The sequence below is a fragment of the Taudactylus pleione genome, unplaced genomic scaffold (genome assembly GCF_031769625.1).
Source record: "Taudactylus pleione unplaced genomic scaffold, aTauple2 ptg000095l, whole genome shotgun sequence".
In the NCBI taxonomy this organism is placed as follows: Eukaryota; Metazoa; Chordata; class Amphibia; order Anura; family Myobatrachidae; genus Taudactylus; species Taudactylus pleione.
In genome coordinates this window covers 19,214,859-19,231,368 of record NW_028284497.1, presented here as the reverse complement: position 1 = coordinate 19,231,368, position 16,510 = coordinate 19,214,859, and the positions used below count along the sequence as shown (strand labels likewise).

The window sequence follows — 16,510 nt, the reverse complement described above, 5'->3', positions numbered from 1 at the left end:
CAGAAAAAATGACAAACAAAACAGTATTCTTTCTTCTATTTATATTGGGTGTAAATTACTTCCAATAATTATTAACAATGATAAACATGTTTTTCGGAACAAAAATTATCGTAACAATCTGTTCCCGACTGCGTTAGCGTCATTTCGCTGAGCACTGAAGGTAACATGTTCAAACTTGTTCCCAGTCACACAAGGCATGGTTTTAGATTCATTGTAACAACTTGCCTCTGTAACAACTAGCTCCGCCTTCCCCTACCATGTTTTATGTATTTTAAATACTTGGCTTACTTTTTAAATCTCATAGATTGAGAATGGATTGTATGTAGAATGCAGAAAAGAAGAAATTATATAGAACAATTGACCAATATTGAAAAATTAGGATATTTTCAGGGACAGGAGTCTTTCAAGCCTGGAACTGATGCTGAAAGTTAGGACCAGTTAGCAACTAGAATGACAAGATTTTTGTCACTTTATAAAAGGTACAACAATGAGTAAGTTTGTTGAGCAGGGGTCAAAGTCCTTCTATCGCAAAAGACAGGTCTTATCTAGAGAGCTGTCCATTGCTAGTTTACTTAATGCATACTGGCAGAATTAACGCTGGTATACATGTGATGAGTGGCAGGATGCATCACATACAAAATGCGATGCTTAATGAATCCCGCCCTCTACATGCAATCTTTGCTACACTACCTTTATACAGTAGATATGCCAAATAATGACTTTTCTGTTCCCTCTGTCAGACGCAAGTGAACCTATTTATTGTTCAATATTTTAATTAATCTTAATTACATAGCTCCAGCCCCTCGACACCCTTGAAGCCCCGTCCCCGGTTCTGATTGGCCCACGTTCCAGTCAGTCAAATAACGGGGATGACCATCGGTTGGTGTCACCATCGATGGTCATCTATTGCATAGTTGGCAACCATCGATGACCACTTGCTATTTCACCATCGATGGTAACCACACTGATGGCCGCATCTATGCAACTACTAGATCAGGATACTAAAAGACTATAACAGACATGCAAGTATGGCCGCATCTATACAACTACTAGACCCAGGGCCATATTAAGACCTGTGGGGGCCCCTAGGCAACAAACTTGTGGGGGCTCCTATATATAGGAGGGCCGGGGGGCTGCCACCCCCCCGGCCCGCCTTCCAAATGGGGCGAGCTGTCAATCAACATCAACAGCTCGCCCCCTTTGGATCGAGACCCGCTATGACCGGCGCTGTCGGTCGTAGCGGGTCTTCCGCATGCGCACGACGGCGCCGGCACCATCGTGCGCATGCTCTGTGGGGGGCCATCGACCAAGTCCGAGCGCAACGGCGCTAACGACCGGGTCTGAATGACCCCCTGTGTGTGGGGCCCCCTATGTGTGGGGGCCCCGGGACTGCCACCCCTGTCGCCCCGCCTGTAATCCGGCCCTGACTAGACCAGGATACTAAATGATTATAACAGACATGCAAATATGGCAGCATTGCTAATGCACATTTACTGATCATCGGTAACATAATAAAGAAGAATGTACTGACAAGACCACTTTGTTAAAATGTTGATTCTATAGAATGGTCTATTTTCTGAAGGCTTTTATAGTTATCATAGAAAAATTATGTAGTACAAATTCTCTTATGTGTTTCATCAAACAAAGCCAACAACTAGAACACTACCAATTACTGACTATTATAACTATCACTATTATCTGTGAACAAACAATGGAAAAGAAAAATGAATACAATGCACATGGTTAAAGATGAACAAAATGATGAGACAAGTTTTAGTCTCTATAAATATATGTTGGTTTTAATATTTACATGAATTTCAAGATGAGTTACTAAACTGTGTAGAGAAGATGCAGAGATCTTTTATATACATAGCTCAGTTGAAGGTTATATATTGGACTAGTATACTTCAGCTTTTCAGTGCTTACAGAATTAAGAAATACCAAATTTCTATAATTAAAGATGTTATTTTTTTTTTACCTGTCGCACCGGATGTCTTGCGCCGTAATAGTACAGCAAATTTAAAACTCAAATTTGTAAATATACAGTACCGTGCAAAAGTTTTAGGCAGGTGTGGAAAGAATGCTTTCAAAAATAGACGTGTTAATAGTTTATTTTTAGCAATTAACAAAATGCAAAGTGAATGAATAGAAGATAAATGCAGATCAAATCAATATTTGGTGTGACCACCCTTTACCTTCAAATAGCATCAATTCCATCATGCAATACCATCAGGGAGGCGTCTGATTGGCTCCAAATTTAATCTGCAGCAGGACAATGACCTCAAACATAAATCCAATGTCATTAAGAACGATCTTCAGCGTAAAGAAGTACGAGGAGTCCTGAAAGTGATGCTATAGAGCCCTGATCTTAACATCATCAAGTCTGTCTGGTATTAGCAGGGCCGGATTAATAATGGGGCGGGTGGAGCTCCAGCTCCAGGCCCTCCCATCAAAATAGGCCCACAGGATCCGTTGTGCTGCGGTAGACATTACATTTTTATTCCCTGTTACAGCGACACAGCCTGCTTGCCAGCGCTGTCCAAAGCCCTGCCCACTTAAACCCCACGGGACATCTACCTTCCTCCCTCTACGATTCAAACAGATAGTGGGAAACTAGCCTTCCCTGTGCACTGTGCAGCCACCTCCGCGTCATGTGATGTCACACCATGTGACATCACATAGATACCGCCGGCTGCTGCCTGTTGCGACCATTACCGAAAGCTGGCTATGCCGGGATCTGCTCTCAGTAAAGACAGCCCAGCCCGGTGATGTGGTGTACTGCAGCTGATCATCGGGGACGGGATGTCCTCCAACCTGAGCCTGAGGAGCTCTGAAAAAGGTGCTTTATCTGCAAGTGGCACTTAGAGAATCTTTTGAATGTTATGTTCCAGGAGATATATACTACACTGCAGACTGTATCTAGTGTATATACATATATACACTTTCTCTGTAGATATATATATATATATACACATAATGTGTGCATGTAGATATATAGATATATATCTGTAACATATACACAAACACACATATATATATATATATATCACCCATGTGAGTGCATGGCCGAGTATCTCCGGTTCCCGGCGCCAACATGCTTAGATGGAGGGAATAGGAGGCAGCTCATCTTTGGGGGCGGAGCGGCTGAGGTGACCTAGGTTTATATATATATATATATATATATATAATGTAGGGGACAGCACTCCAGGACTTTAAAAATCAAATATTTATTTTTTTAGGTTTACATAGCAAAAAATCACTGCAACGTTTTCATAAACGAAAACACCGTCATCAAGGATTGATAACTGGTGTATCCGTACATCAAAACATGACAGTGATTATTTGTAAAATTATAAAAAATATATATTTGATTCTCAAAGTCCTGGAGAATTATCCCCCTATACTATATTGCATGCAACTCTCAGCCGAACAGGGCAGCAACACACATTCATTTTTTTTTTGTATATTGAGTGTTGGCCAAAAGTGTGTGTGTATATATATATATATATATATATATATACACACACACACAGACATATATATTGTATATATGTATATGCGTGGCACTTAGTGACTCTTATTTGGATCTCACTATTGTGTCTAGATATAAAATCTCTGTATAGCTATTAATACGGTAACATCTTAAGTAGAGAGATGTCACGTTCATGATATAACTAATTGACACTTTCACATTTACATCATCATTATGTGCATTTTTTCTTTTTTTTGCCAAGTGAAGTCACGTTAACAAGTGGTGTTTCCCTTCTGTTTATTTGCAGACTCTCACAGTACACTATTGATATAAGTGAAGAGAGGGTGGAGATTGAGGTTTTTGAGGGTAGGCGCTAGTCACATCCCACAGCACAGGCCACACCCCCTGTACAGACAACACCCTCACAACACTGGTTACACCCCCACATCACTAATCACACTCCTCCCTCCCATGCTGGAAACACCGCCTCCAGCGGCAGACAATAGGCCTTCCTAAATTTCAGCTCCAGGCCCATGTATACATTAATCTGGCACTGGGTATTAGCCTACATCCACAGAAGATCTGTGGTTAGTTCTCCAAGATGGTTGGAACAACCTCCCTGCTGAGTTCTTTCAAAAACTGTGTGCAAGTGTTCCTAGAAGAATTAATGCTGTCTGGAAGGCAAAAGGTGGTCACACTAAATATTGATTTGATTTAGATTTCTCTACTAACTCTATTAACACTTCTATTTTTTAAAGCATTCTTACTTTGCAGCATTTTTTCCACACCTGCCTAAAATGTTTGCACAGTACTGTATATTTAAACTTTATTTCTTCTTATGCATTTTCCTTAGTTTCCCAAATAATATGACAGTGACTTGCGCTCATAGAATACTAATCTTGCTATCACACATCTCAGTCTGAAAGTAGGGAACGAGAAAGAATAAGAGGGGGAGCACTGACAGCAATAAGGGATAATGTATTACAGTGAAAATTCATCCTTTGGCTGTAAGTTCACATAATGAAATTAAATGGTTTATTAACATTAAGTAGTATGGGGTTTACAGTCGGTACAATTTGTTGAGATGCCAAGTAGCATTTGTGAAATTGCTGAGGAGCTTTACATTCTTCTTCCATTAAGCACAGTGTGACACAGATGATGTAATTTCTTAAATATCTATTTGTTTTATCCAAGGCATATTTCGTTTTCCAGAGCGCAGTGGACTTCCTAGGCTGCCTACAGAGGTAATTTACATTAAAAATTCAGCAAAGATTATGCTCAAAGCTCCATACCAGAAGAAAAAAAATATGTAGTTAGTTACTATGGAGTCTATGTACTAAGCCTGGTAGAGAGATAAAGTGGATGGAGATAAACTACCAATCAACCAGCTCCTAACTGTCACATTACAGGCTGTGTTTGAAAAATGCCAGTTAGGAGCTGATGTTTGGTACTTTATATCTCTCCATGTTATTTCTCTCCAAGGCTTAGTACATACTGTAGACCTCTTTGTATTTAATTTACTACATGTTGCTCAGTACCGTACACTTGTAATTATTATTAGTGTTAATGTCCTTTATTTATATGGAGCCACAAGGAGTCTGCAGCACCTTAAAGAGTAAACAACCAGTATGAACAGGACAAGAAAAAAAGTGACTTACAGTACAGAACATTGTAGAACATGGACAAGGTTTATAAATATTTCTGCATCCACAGTTATAATACTCGAATAAGGAGCAGACCGGCAAAACCCAAGAGTTTGGTGCCATTGTAGGTAGTGGGGAGGAGATGATGATTTAAGTGAAGGAAGGAGAAGCACATGTGTGAAGAGGCCCTGTGTGTGAGAGCTTACAATCTAAAGGGGAGGGTCAGACAGACAGGGGTGACACAGAGGGGAGAGACAGTGAGCAAGGAGCATGAACAGTGGTTTAGGATGAGAGCTGGATAGTTTTGATAAAGAAGTCGGTCTTGAGAGCCCGTTTGAAGTTTTGTAGAGAGGTAGAGAGTTTGATAGGGAGATAGAGTTACCGTGGTAGGGAGCAGCACAGGCAAAATCTTGGAGGCGGGAGAGGGAGGAAATAATCAGTTGAGAGGAGAGGCAGCGTTCATTTGTGGAGCGAAGCAAGCGGGCGGTAAAGTGATGGGAGATGAGTTATATTTACTAATGGTCAATTTTTTAGCACATTTTTATGCCAATTTTAACTGACAGAAATCAACTCAAATTAACTGTATGCATCACTGGCCAAATCTCTCATTTACTAACATTCAATTTTGAAATCAATTCCAAAATCAAATGCTAGGTGAGTCTATTTTTAAGAATGTAAAAACGGTTTGTTTGGAATGTGTACATCAAAATCACCTGCAAAGTCACCTACAAAATAAACATACACTTCCTTATGTACTCCTACTGGGCAAAACATAGCACATGCACTGTAAGCAACAGAAACTCATTATAAAAATACTGGCACACACCCAAACAAATTGAAAGGGAGTTTGTGGAGAGAGTGGAGGGAGGAGTGTTTAGCAGCGGGGATTTCTACAGGTGCTTAAAAGTGACTCCTGAGAGTTTTGCCCTGTCAATTTCTGTATTGTTATTGTCATTTTGAAGTTTGTCTTACATTTTGTCTAGTGTAATTTTTTTTCGGTCTTTTTTCAGTGTTTCTGTGTGTATACCCGGGGAGGATGTGTGTTTACGTTTTTTTTTTTTAAGTGTATTTTGTGTTTTATAGATATCATAATTAATTTCCTACCAATAGAATGGTGTTTAAAACCTAAAATGGCCTAGTTTTTAATAGTTTATTCAGTCGGTTTTGTAGTTGATTTTTAGTTGACTTCCAATCCGACTATTAGTACTGTAAATGAGAGTCTACTGTAGTGGTCTATGGCCCTCATTCAGAGCCGTACGCTCTGAGCAGAGCGCACGCTCTGCATGAGGGCCGGGCTCCTTTTTCATGGAGCGTCCTCCTGGACGCTCGTATAGCTGTGGGTCACCACCCACAGGCTATACGAGCGTGCATTTTGATGGCCGCGATGGTCGTGACCATCGCGACCATCGAAATTGCGAGCCGGAGCCTGCGGTTGAGGTTTTCAACCGCAAGCTCCGGAGTGATTTTGGCTCTATCAGAGCCAAAATCACTCCCACTGACATCACTAGTGATGTCAGTGGGCCGGCTTCTGACGGGAGGCGTTCCCGTGGGAACGCCCCCGTCAGGGAGGCACGCCCCCGGCACGCCCACCAAAGGGGGCGTGCTGTCAATCAACATTGACAGCACGCCCCCTTTGATCGGACACAACGAGCGAAGGAAAGTCCTTCGCTCGTCGTGTCTGGCGCATGCGCACGACGGAGCTCCCTCCGTCGTGCGCATGCTCAGTGCAGACCATCGACCCACTTGCGAGCGTACAGCCGCTCGCGAGTGGGTCTGAATCAGGCCCTATGACTAAAAAAACCGATGTTTGGTCGATGGTCGATTTTGGTCGTGATTCGGTTTTATACTAGATTTTATAGTCAATTTTGCCTTTATCAAATCCCCAATTTGCAAAATCAACAGAAAATTACCTACAGATACACAAAAAACTCTAAATTGACCAAAATCGACCCTTAGTAAATATACCCCAAAGTCAGAGATGTAAATAGGAAAGGATTGGGTGAGGATTATCTGAATGTGAGGAGTTGTAAACTGTACAACCGTCTTATGATCAGTGGTGAAAGACTATAAATAAATATAAAACAAATACACATAACTAAACAAAATTACTTTTGTCAGCTACAGCAACACTTAGAAATAAAAAAATATTTAAATTACAACTATATTTGCGCCAACCTAAATAATGGATTTCCCCATCTGAACACTGTTTTAATTATAAACTATTATAATAATCACTTCTACCTATGCTAAAATAAGAAATATAAAAATATAAAAAGATTTTGTCCATGAAATCAGCATTTTTGACAATGTGCTTGTGCAAAACACAGCAATAAAGGTGGAGACTTAGAGATATAATTACTAAGCATTGGTTTTTGTTTTTTTTAGGTGGATTCTTGGCGAGTTTACATACCAATGATTTGCTAAAGCCAAATCCATCTGGAATCTGCAGAAAATGCAGACTTTAGAACATTGGCTCACCATCAATATTTTTTTTAACTATAATAGAAACCCCGGATTTACTAAGCATAGACTTAGTAAAACCAGCCAAAATCCATTGGGTAACAGTGCCCAAATAATAGACCTGACTCAGGCAGGTGAGTTGGTGCAAAGCACTGCACAGATCAGTATGATCTCTCCAGACTTTGTTGTTTTAAAGAAGCCTAAAAACTTTAACATTTAAAAAAAAAATGGCTTGGAGTCCTCCCCCCAAAATGGTAATCAGCCCAGGGCCTCTCACCTAGGATGGTATTGAAAAATAAAGGGAGGGAATTGTGCGGGGTTCCCCCTATTTTCCAATAACCAGTTATGGCTGAGGCAGTCGGGGCAGCTGACACTATAGCAGAGGGACACAGATCGTGGGGTGCCCCTAACATAATGGCAACCAGCCCTTGACTAGTCACCCCAGGGCTGTAATCCCTAGGGAAGTGGGGACCCTGCCAAAATGCGGTCCCCGTCCACAAGGACAACTAGCCCTGGGCCTTCTTCAGTCCATGTAGTATCCCAGAATCTTGGCAAACCTAAAAACGCTACTACTGCTCCTCCGGGAGCCCTGTTGCGAATGATAGGTCACTTGAAGACACTCTCTGGAAGAAAGAATGATGCTGTGCTGCAGTTTGCAGCAGCTCCCATGCTCTGTCCAATCAGCTGTCCTTGGGCAGGAGTACCCCATTTTTGTGGGGTCCCCAATTCCCTAGGAATTTCATCCTTGGGCTGACCAGTTGATGGCTTATTGCCATTATACAGGGAGACCCCACACTGTATGTCCCCCTGCTATAGCGTCAACTGCTGGTTCAGTCTAGTGCTGGATATTAGAAAATAGAGGGACACCACGCTGTTTTTCCCCACCCCTTATTCTTCATACCAGTCTAGACTCAGAGTGCCGGAGCAGATTATCATTTGGGGGGGGACCCCATGCCATGTTTTATTCTTTATTTATTTTATACTTTTAAAGCTTTTTAATACAACAAAGTCTGCACAGATCATACTGATCTGTGCAGTGCTTTTAATCCGCTGCAGACTGAAGGCAGATTTTATCAAATTTGCATCGGAATAAGGGGGTTAAATCTGACAGGTATTGATGAAAAATGAAGGTCAAATCTGATGCATAGTAAATACTAGGTTTTTTTTAGAATGCAATCCACCGTTAATGCCCGATTGGTTTGAAATTGACACCAAAACTGATGCTTGGTAATTATAGCCCTTAGACTATACTGCCCTGGTACCTAATACTTCATATGTTCTATAGCAGAGTGCTAGTTAGCACTGCAGATTGCAGTCTCCATTATTATCAACGGGGAATATGTGATCTGACCCCATGTACCAAACTCCAAAAAGCAAAGCTTTTCAGAGTTTGGGCACATTAGTTTACACCATCTGAAGATGGTGTAAACTGCTTTAAGCCTATGGAGGCTCCAGGTGCAGGAGATAGATCTTTCGATCTTTCCACCGCAGCCTTCGGTCTGCTCCAGGAGCTGACACTGTGTGCATGCGCAGTGTCAGCTTCCCCCAGGGAAGTATTTCACTTCTGTGAAGAACTTCTACTAAATGCCGGGGATATAACTCTCAGGGACAGTGGATACCGCAACCTCTGTCTATACAAGTACCCCTTTGTACACAGTGGGGATAGTTTCATTCAAAAAATAAACTATCCCCTGCGAGACGGATATTTAATTATCGCGGCAGTTCTGCGATTATTTGTACATAGACCCCCAAATGTCCTGAGAAGAACTTTCATTATGTATTTCTTATGTACAGTATTTCCATTCAGAAATGGCACCATGATGCCCTTTTTATAGTTTACAAAAAAGTGCATTTAGATAACTAGAATGTAACAATATAGCTGTCATTGTGCTGAAAATTAAATTAAAGTTTCCATCCACAGAAAAGTAACTTTTATATTTTTTTCAGTAATATATGTTGTTTTGTAACATTTATACATATATAATTTTAAGGACAAATGTATTTCATTTATGCTCAACTATTTATCATAATCCTCTGTTTTCATTTTAATATCTACCTGTCATTGGTCACCTTTGTTCATTGTTTCCACTGATTAAATATCAAGCAGATGTCTTATTGCACGTAACAGAGGAATAGCAATCTGACCATGGTTAGCTTAATGCTTGAGTCACTGGACCATCTGGTGGATTTATGGGTTAACCCAAGGTCAAACGCATGGTGTACGAGCATGAACAAGTTACATAAATATTAACACAGTAAATAAACCACAGTCCTGCATGAACAATGGCTTTCTACTTACTTTTGTGTTTCTAATATAAGGTAGCTGATAAAGGTTGCTCTGCATGAGTTCCACTTCCCAGCATTGTATACAATATCATAACTTGCACTGTAGTTTATACTAAGTACATGGACATATGTTAGTAGTGATAACATTGCATGCTGTGAAAAGCCCATTTACTCTTCCTCTCTGACATTGTGGTTTCTAGAATTGGTCAGCAGGTGGAATAATCTCAAGATTCAAATCCTACTCCTTTCCCAAGGCTGGCAGCAAAAAGGTGCACAGTACACACTCTTTCATAGCTTTCTAAATCATTAGCAAGTTTGGCTGCTTTGCTCCTATGGCTTGCATTAAAGTAGCATTGCAGGATTTATGCACCTTTCCTGTAACAAATTACTTATGGCTTTTAAAATGTATTAACATAGGCTCATGGTTACCACCCATAACTGGCACTTTGAGGCAGAGGGTGAATTTCTCAAGTATAATAAATACGTTTAAGATACAGAATGAGTGAACTAGTATTTTACATTGTGTTCACAAATGGGTTTTTTTTTCTGAAAACAATAAGTTTCCCTGCATGACTTATGGTGCTGTTATCTTTTGGACGATCCCTACTACATACCCTCCAACATGACCCACCACCAGGTACACAATGCTCTGCTCCTGGACTTCCCACTTAATTTACAATTGCCGTCACCTGTGTTGAACTGACTAATTGAAGAGAAGAGACTTTTTAACACAGGTGATGGCAATCATAAATCAAGTGGGAAGTCCAGGAACAGAAAACTTTGTACCTGGCGGAAGGGGTCATGTTGGAGGGTCTACTACTATTTAGGAACCCCATTTCCACTTTCTTCATGTACCTCTTAGTGGAGGTCTGCCTTCTGTGATTGCAGCGAGGCACCACTGCCTAAGAAAGCCCAGACGGTTGGAAATGATACTAAGTGGTAAAAATGCTGCATTCAGGAGCCTCATTTCCTAAATTAACCCCTTTCTAGTAGCTTAAAAAATGAGGATGGATTGAGTCTGCCTATACTGACAGTTGTGTTTTCTACCTGGTTTCTTCTCTACCAGGCCACTACAGTATACTTTGCCTAAATAGTACAGTAGGTATTGTCCAAGAGCGATCCTCCCTCTCCTTGAGGTCATTTTCAGTGATGAGTTTTGAGTTATCAGAAGTGGGCTTTTTACAAAACTTCATAGTTCAGTGGTTCCCAAACTCGGTCATCAAGGCACCCCAATTGTCCAGGTTTTCAGGATATCCATGCTTGAGCACAGCTGGCTTAATTAGTTCCTCAGTCAATTTGATTTAACCATCTGTGCCTTAGCATTGATATTCTTAAAACTGCTATGGTGTCGACCAAGTTTGGGAACCACTGCCATACTGTAGTTTGTTATAGTATTTTTTAAGAGCCAGTGTTACTGCTTTAATCCTACTAACTGTGTGGTTAGCTACTAAATCCTCCCAGCTTTAAGCTTGTTACTTCATAACAATTTGCTTTAAAAAAAAAACATAACACTGCAGAACAATGTGTTTGATATACTCACAATAATTATTTAACCAATAACTATTATTAGCATTTTACTAAAATATGGCTAATGGTGAATTTATTTTATTAGATACATAACTCTATAACTTAATGCTTATAGTTACAGTATATTCGAGAAATATAAAGCATTTGATGTGCATGTTAATGAGTGAAAAATCCCTAAAATTGACCAGTGTATCGAAGAAACATCTTAGTACATACTACATATATGTCACATCCCACATAAAAAAAGACAGCTTACAATAGATCACAAAGTCAATGAGCATCATCCCATTGCTCAAAGCCAGGTTTGGTGGTAAGCCTTTATATACCGGCACAGCATCCCTAGCATGCACCAACTATTTGGAGGAATATTTTGTGTTAGGACAAACCTGTGGTAGCAATTGATGAACCAGAAGCACAGTGCACTTTAAATGTCACAAAACCACATTTGTTAGGCATTTGAAAATGAACTGTTGCTCTCTGTGCCATACCTAGCACTGTACAATCTCTTGCACTGACTCTTTCTTGCAGAGAAGTGTAATTTGTAGGCTTTTCCAGAGTAGGACAACATATAATATTTGCTATGTATAATGTATGTAGCATTTCTAGACAATATATACATAGCACATTAATATTTTGGATAACATTTGGAATTCCCCTGTTAAAATCCTGCACCTACCCCTGAAACCCTGAGACTATTTATTTCCTGAAAAAAGCAGACCTAATTTTCTCTCACTGACAGGTTATTATACAATAACATACATGTAGAATAGCAATGTTTCCCAACTCCAGTACTCAGGGAAGACTAACAGTTCATGTTTTCCAGGTCTCCTCACAAAATCACAAGTGAAGTAATTAGCACCACCTGTGTCAGTAAGTAATGAATACACCTATGCAGTGGCGGAACTAGAGAGTGGTGGGCCCATGTGCAAGAATATGCTTTGGGCCCCCTATGCAGTGCCGCATATACAGTGCCCCCTGTAGTGGTCCCCCTATGCAGTGCCCCTCATACAGTGCCCCCAGTAGTGGTCCCCATATGCATTGCCCCCAGTGGTAGTCCCCCCTATGCGGTGTCCCCAGTAGTAGTCCCTCCTATGCATTGCCTCCAGTAGTAGTCCCCCCTATGCATTGCCCCCAGTAGTAGTCTCCCCTATACAGTGCCCCAGTAGCTGCCACCCCCTCTATACAGTGCCCCCAGTAGCACCCCCCCATACAGTGCTCCTAGTAGCGGCCTCCCCCCCTATACAGTGCCCCCAGTAGCGTTCCCCCTATGCAGTTCCAGTATCTGTGCCATTTACACACACACAAAAAAAAAAAAAACACACAACTTACCTGAATCCCCGCTCCTGCCGCGACCGCCGCTGTCTGCTTCTCCTGGTCCGCTCTGCACTATGGGAGAGACATCATGACATCTCTCCCATCACCCGCTGCAGGTGTAGCCGGAAGGCGGAGCTCATAAGTGAGCTCCAGCTGGCTCCCTCCGTGGACTCAGCAGCCAATGAGAGTCTGTCTGACTGTGTAGTGCGGACTGCTCTCACTGCGGTCTGCACTACACTTAAATACTGTGGGGCCCGGGAGACAGTGGCGTTGGGTACAGCGACTATGGGCCCCTGCACCTCAGCGGGCCCCAGGGGAAGCCACTGGCTGCACTACCGCTAGTTCTGCCACTGCACCTATGCACACACTGGCAGACCTGTAAACCATGCACTGAGGACTGGACTTGGGAAAAACTGTGGAATGGGATTGGGGTGTAAAAGATTATATCAATAATGGGGAAGGATGTTCCTAGTGGTGACATTTTGAATTGCGAGTCCCATCTATAAAACCACTTTGACCATGCACATCTGATACCCAGATGGACCATGAATTTGGTCATTGAGAACATCTATTTGTAGACTCATGTAATGGTAAAAGAAGGCATAGTGGTGCATAAACAGATGTGCTGCATTAATCTTGCACTTCATTTATGATCCCCTGTGTCTGTATATGCATTACATATTTGTGGTGATTGTAGCCCCCCTTCACAATGTGTTTCATTAATACTTTTAATTATGATGGCTTGTTGATCTTTGCAATATCTTAATTAATCCTTACCATAATTAAAATAATTACTGTATATATCTTTCAAAAGATCTGTGGAAAAGCCGGGTTGGAAACCTATGTTACACTGGCAATCTAGTCCACAACACTTTCTTCACCAATGTCACCTGTATTCATGGCACAGCACACCTGCATCACTCTATGCACTTCTACCAGCTAAACTTGCTAATCTTAAGGTCAATGTACTCTCTCCCCTTGTGCACCTGGCAAGGAGTTGGGCCTTTGTAAACCAGCCATCAGCCAAGGCCACATTCTACTTTCAATTGAGTTCCAGTTCATAAAACAGAACTTTTGCATATTTTGGGGTATTGAAAGATTGTGTGAAGTTCTCCGGTACTAGTCATATATCCATAATTTCTTGGTACCAACATGAATAATGCTCTATATTTATATTTTATAATTATTGTAGCAAAGCATAGCTGAAGTTGCCCGTAGTGGAAGTGTTTCTTCAAGAAATCCTTATGTTTCAAGACTGAGTCCAGGTGAAAGTGGTAAGTTCAAATTAAGTTATTATTAAAATAACTGCAATTCATCAGATATACAGAGTGTGTGGTATAGTAGATGAAACTTGAATAAGGACATTTTTGTGTTTATACAATTCAGTTTTTATAATCATTCCACAATAAAAGTAGTACTGCCATTTGCAAACCATTTGCAGTAACAGCAAATGTTGTTTTGTGCAATATGGCTTTTGTTTTGCAGATCAGTCTGTTTTTTCTTTCATGTGCGGAATCAGCCACATTATTGCAGAAAGCCTGTACTCTTCATATAACACCCTGATCTGCTCATGCCTGGTCAGCACTATCCTTCACAATGAGTTCAGGTTTCCTTCTAATTAAATCAACGCTATTGTACTTTATAAATGTATTTGTATATTTGCAGAAATAAGCATAATGGTGTAAAAAAGGGCATAGCTGTGATGGATTCTGTGTTTGATGACACTAACTTTGTCATCAACCATCTGGCAATTCCCTTGCGGGAGAACGGTTTGCTCTCCCCCTAGTTTGGGAGACTCCCAGACAAGGCACCTCTGATTTAAATATGCTTTATTTGTCATTTTGTGTTCTACATCAAAATGTCATGCTATGATCAAAATATAGAAAAACATGCCTTCCTCAGCTGTGGATAAATTCTCATGTAAAATTATTTTTTATTACAAAAAAAAGTTGCTATCATCAAAAAGGTATTGGCCATATAAGTATGACGTATGCTACTTGGAAGGCACTAAACTTTTTAAAATGTCAATCAATAAGTTTAGATATTTTTTTCAGTTATATAGAAATAATGCCAATAATAATAATTTGATAAGTATTGCAAAGGGTGATTTACAATAGAAAAGCATGTAAAACAGCAAAATGTACTGGAATCCTCTAACAGTTCTCCATGATGGGAAGATACAGTCAGGTGCATAAATATTGGGACATTGACAGAATTTTCATATTTTTACCTCTATTCACCACCACAATGGCTTTGAATTTAAACAAACAAGATGTGCTTTAACTGCAGACTTTCAGATTTAATTTGAGGGTAATTACATCCAAATCAAGTCAACGGTGTAGGAATTACAATGGTTTCTATATGTGCCTCCCACTTTTTAAGGGGCCAAAAGTAATGGGACAAACTAAACAATCCTAAATCTAACTTTCACTTTTTAATACTTTGTTGCAAATCCTTTGCAGGCAATTACAGCCTGAAGTCTGGAATGCATAGACATCACCAGACGCTGGGTTTCATCCCAGGTGATGCTCTGCCAGGCCTCTACTGCAAATGTCTTAAGTTCCTGCTTGTTCTTGGGGCATTTTCCCTTCAGTTTTGTCTTCATCAAGTGAAATGCATGCTCAATCGGAATCAGGTCAGGGGATTGACTTGGCCATTGCATAACATTCCACTTTTTAGCCTTAAAAAACTCTTTGTTTGCTTTTGCAGTATGCTTCGGGTCATTGTCCATCTGCACTGTGAAGCGCCGTCCAATGAGCTCTGAAGCATTTGACTGAATATGAGCATATAATATTTCCCAAAACACTTCAGAATTCATTCTGCTGTTTTTGTCAGCAGTCACATCATCAATAAATACAAGGGAACCAGTTCCATTGGCAGCCATACATGCCCACGCCATGACACTACCACCACCATGCTTCACTGATGAGGTGGTATGTTTTGGATCATGAGCAGTTCCTTTCCTTCTCCATACTCTTCTCTTCCCATCACTCTGGTACAAGTTGATCTTTGTCTCATCTGTCCATGGGATATTGTTCCAGAACTGTAATGGCTTCTTTAGATGTTGTTTGGCAAACTCTAATCTGGTCTTCCTGTTTTTGTGGCTCACCAATGGTTTACATCTTGTGGTGAACCCTCTATATTCACTCTTGTGAAGTCTTCTCTTGATTGTTGACTTTGACACATATACACCTACCTCCTGGAGAGTGTTCTTGATTTGGCCAACTGTTGTGAAGGGGTTTTTCTTCACCAGGGAAATAATTCTTCTGTCATCCACCACAGTTATTTTCCGTGGTCTTCCGGGTCTTTTGGTGTTGCTGAGCTCTGTGCGTTCTTTCTTTTTAAGAATGTTCCAAACAGTTGATTTGGCCACACCTAATGTTTTTGCTATCTCTCTGATGGGTTTGTTTTGATTTTTCAGCCTAATGATGGCTTGCTTCACTGATAGTGACAGCTCTTTGGATCTCATATTGAGAGTTGACAGCAACTGATTCCAAATACAAATGTCACACCTAGAATCAACTCCAGACCTTTTACCTGCTTAATTGATAATGAAATAACGAGGGAATAGCCCACACCTGTCCATGAAATAGCTTTTGAGTTGATAGTCCCATTACTTTTGGCCCCTTAAAAAGTGGGAGGCACATATATAAACTGTTGTAATTCCTACACCGTTCAACTGATTTGGATGTAATTACCTTCAAATTAAATCTGAAAGTCTGCAGTTAAAGCACATCTTGTTTGTTTCATTTCAAAGCCATTGTGGTGGTGAATAGAGGCCAAAATATTACAATTCTGTCAATGTCCC

At 40.7% G+C, this 16,510-nt stretch overlaps 1 protein-coding gene across 1 annotated transcript in view; it reads left to right on the top strand.

Annotated features, from left to right (window-relative positions):
* The window catches only part of SYK (spleen associated tyrosine kinase), a 67,874-nt gene that overhangs the window by 25,360 nt on the left and 26,004 nt on the right, over positions 1–16,510 (top strand). The window contains exons 5-7 of the mRNA XM_088470255.1: positions 4,667–4,716; positions 10,062–10,130; positions 13,895–13,976. Coding sequence (XP_088326381.1) covers positions 4,667–4,716; positions 10,062–10,130; positions 13,895–13,976 — 201 coding nt within the window. The remainder of the gene's footprint in view (positions 1–4,666; positions 4,717–10,061; positions 10,131–13,894; positions 13,977–16,510) is intronic.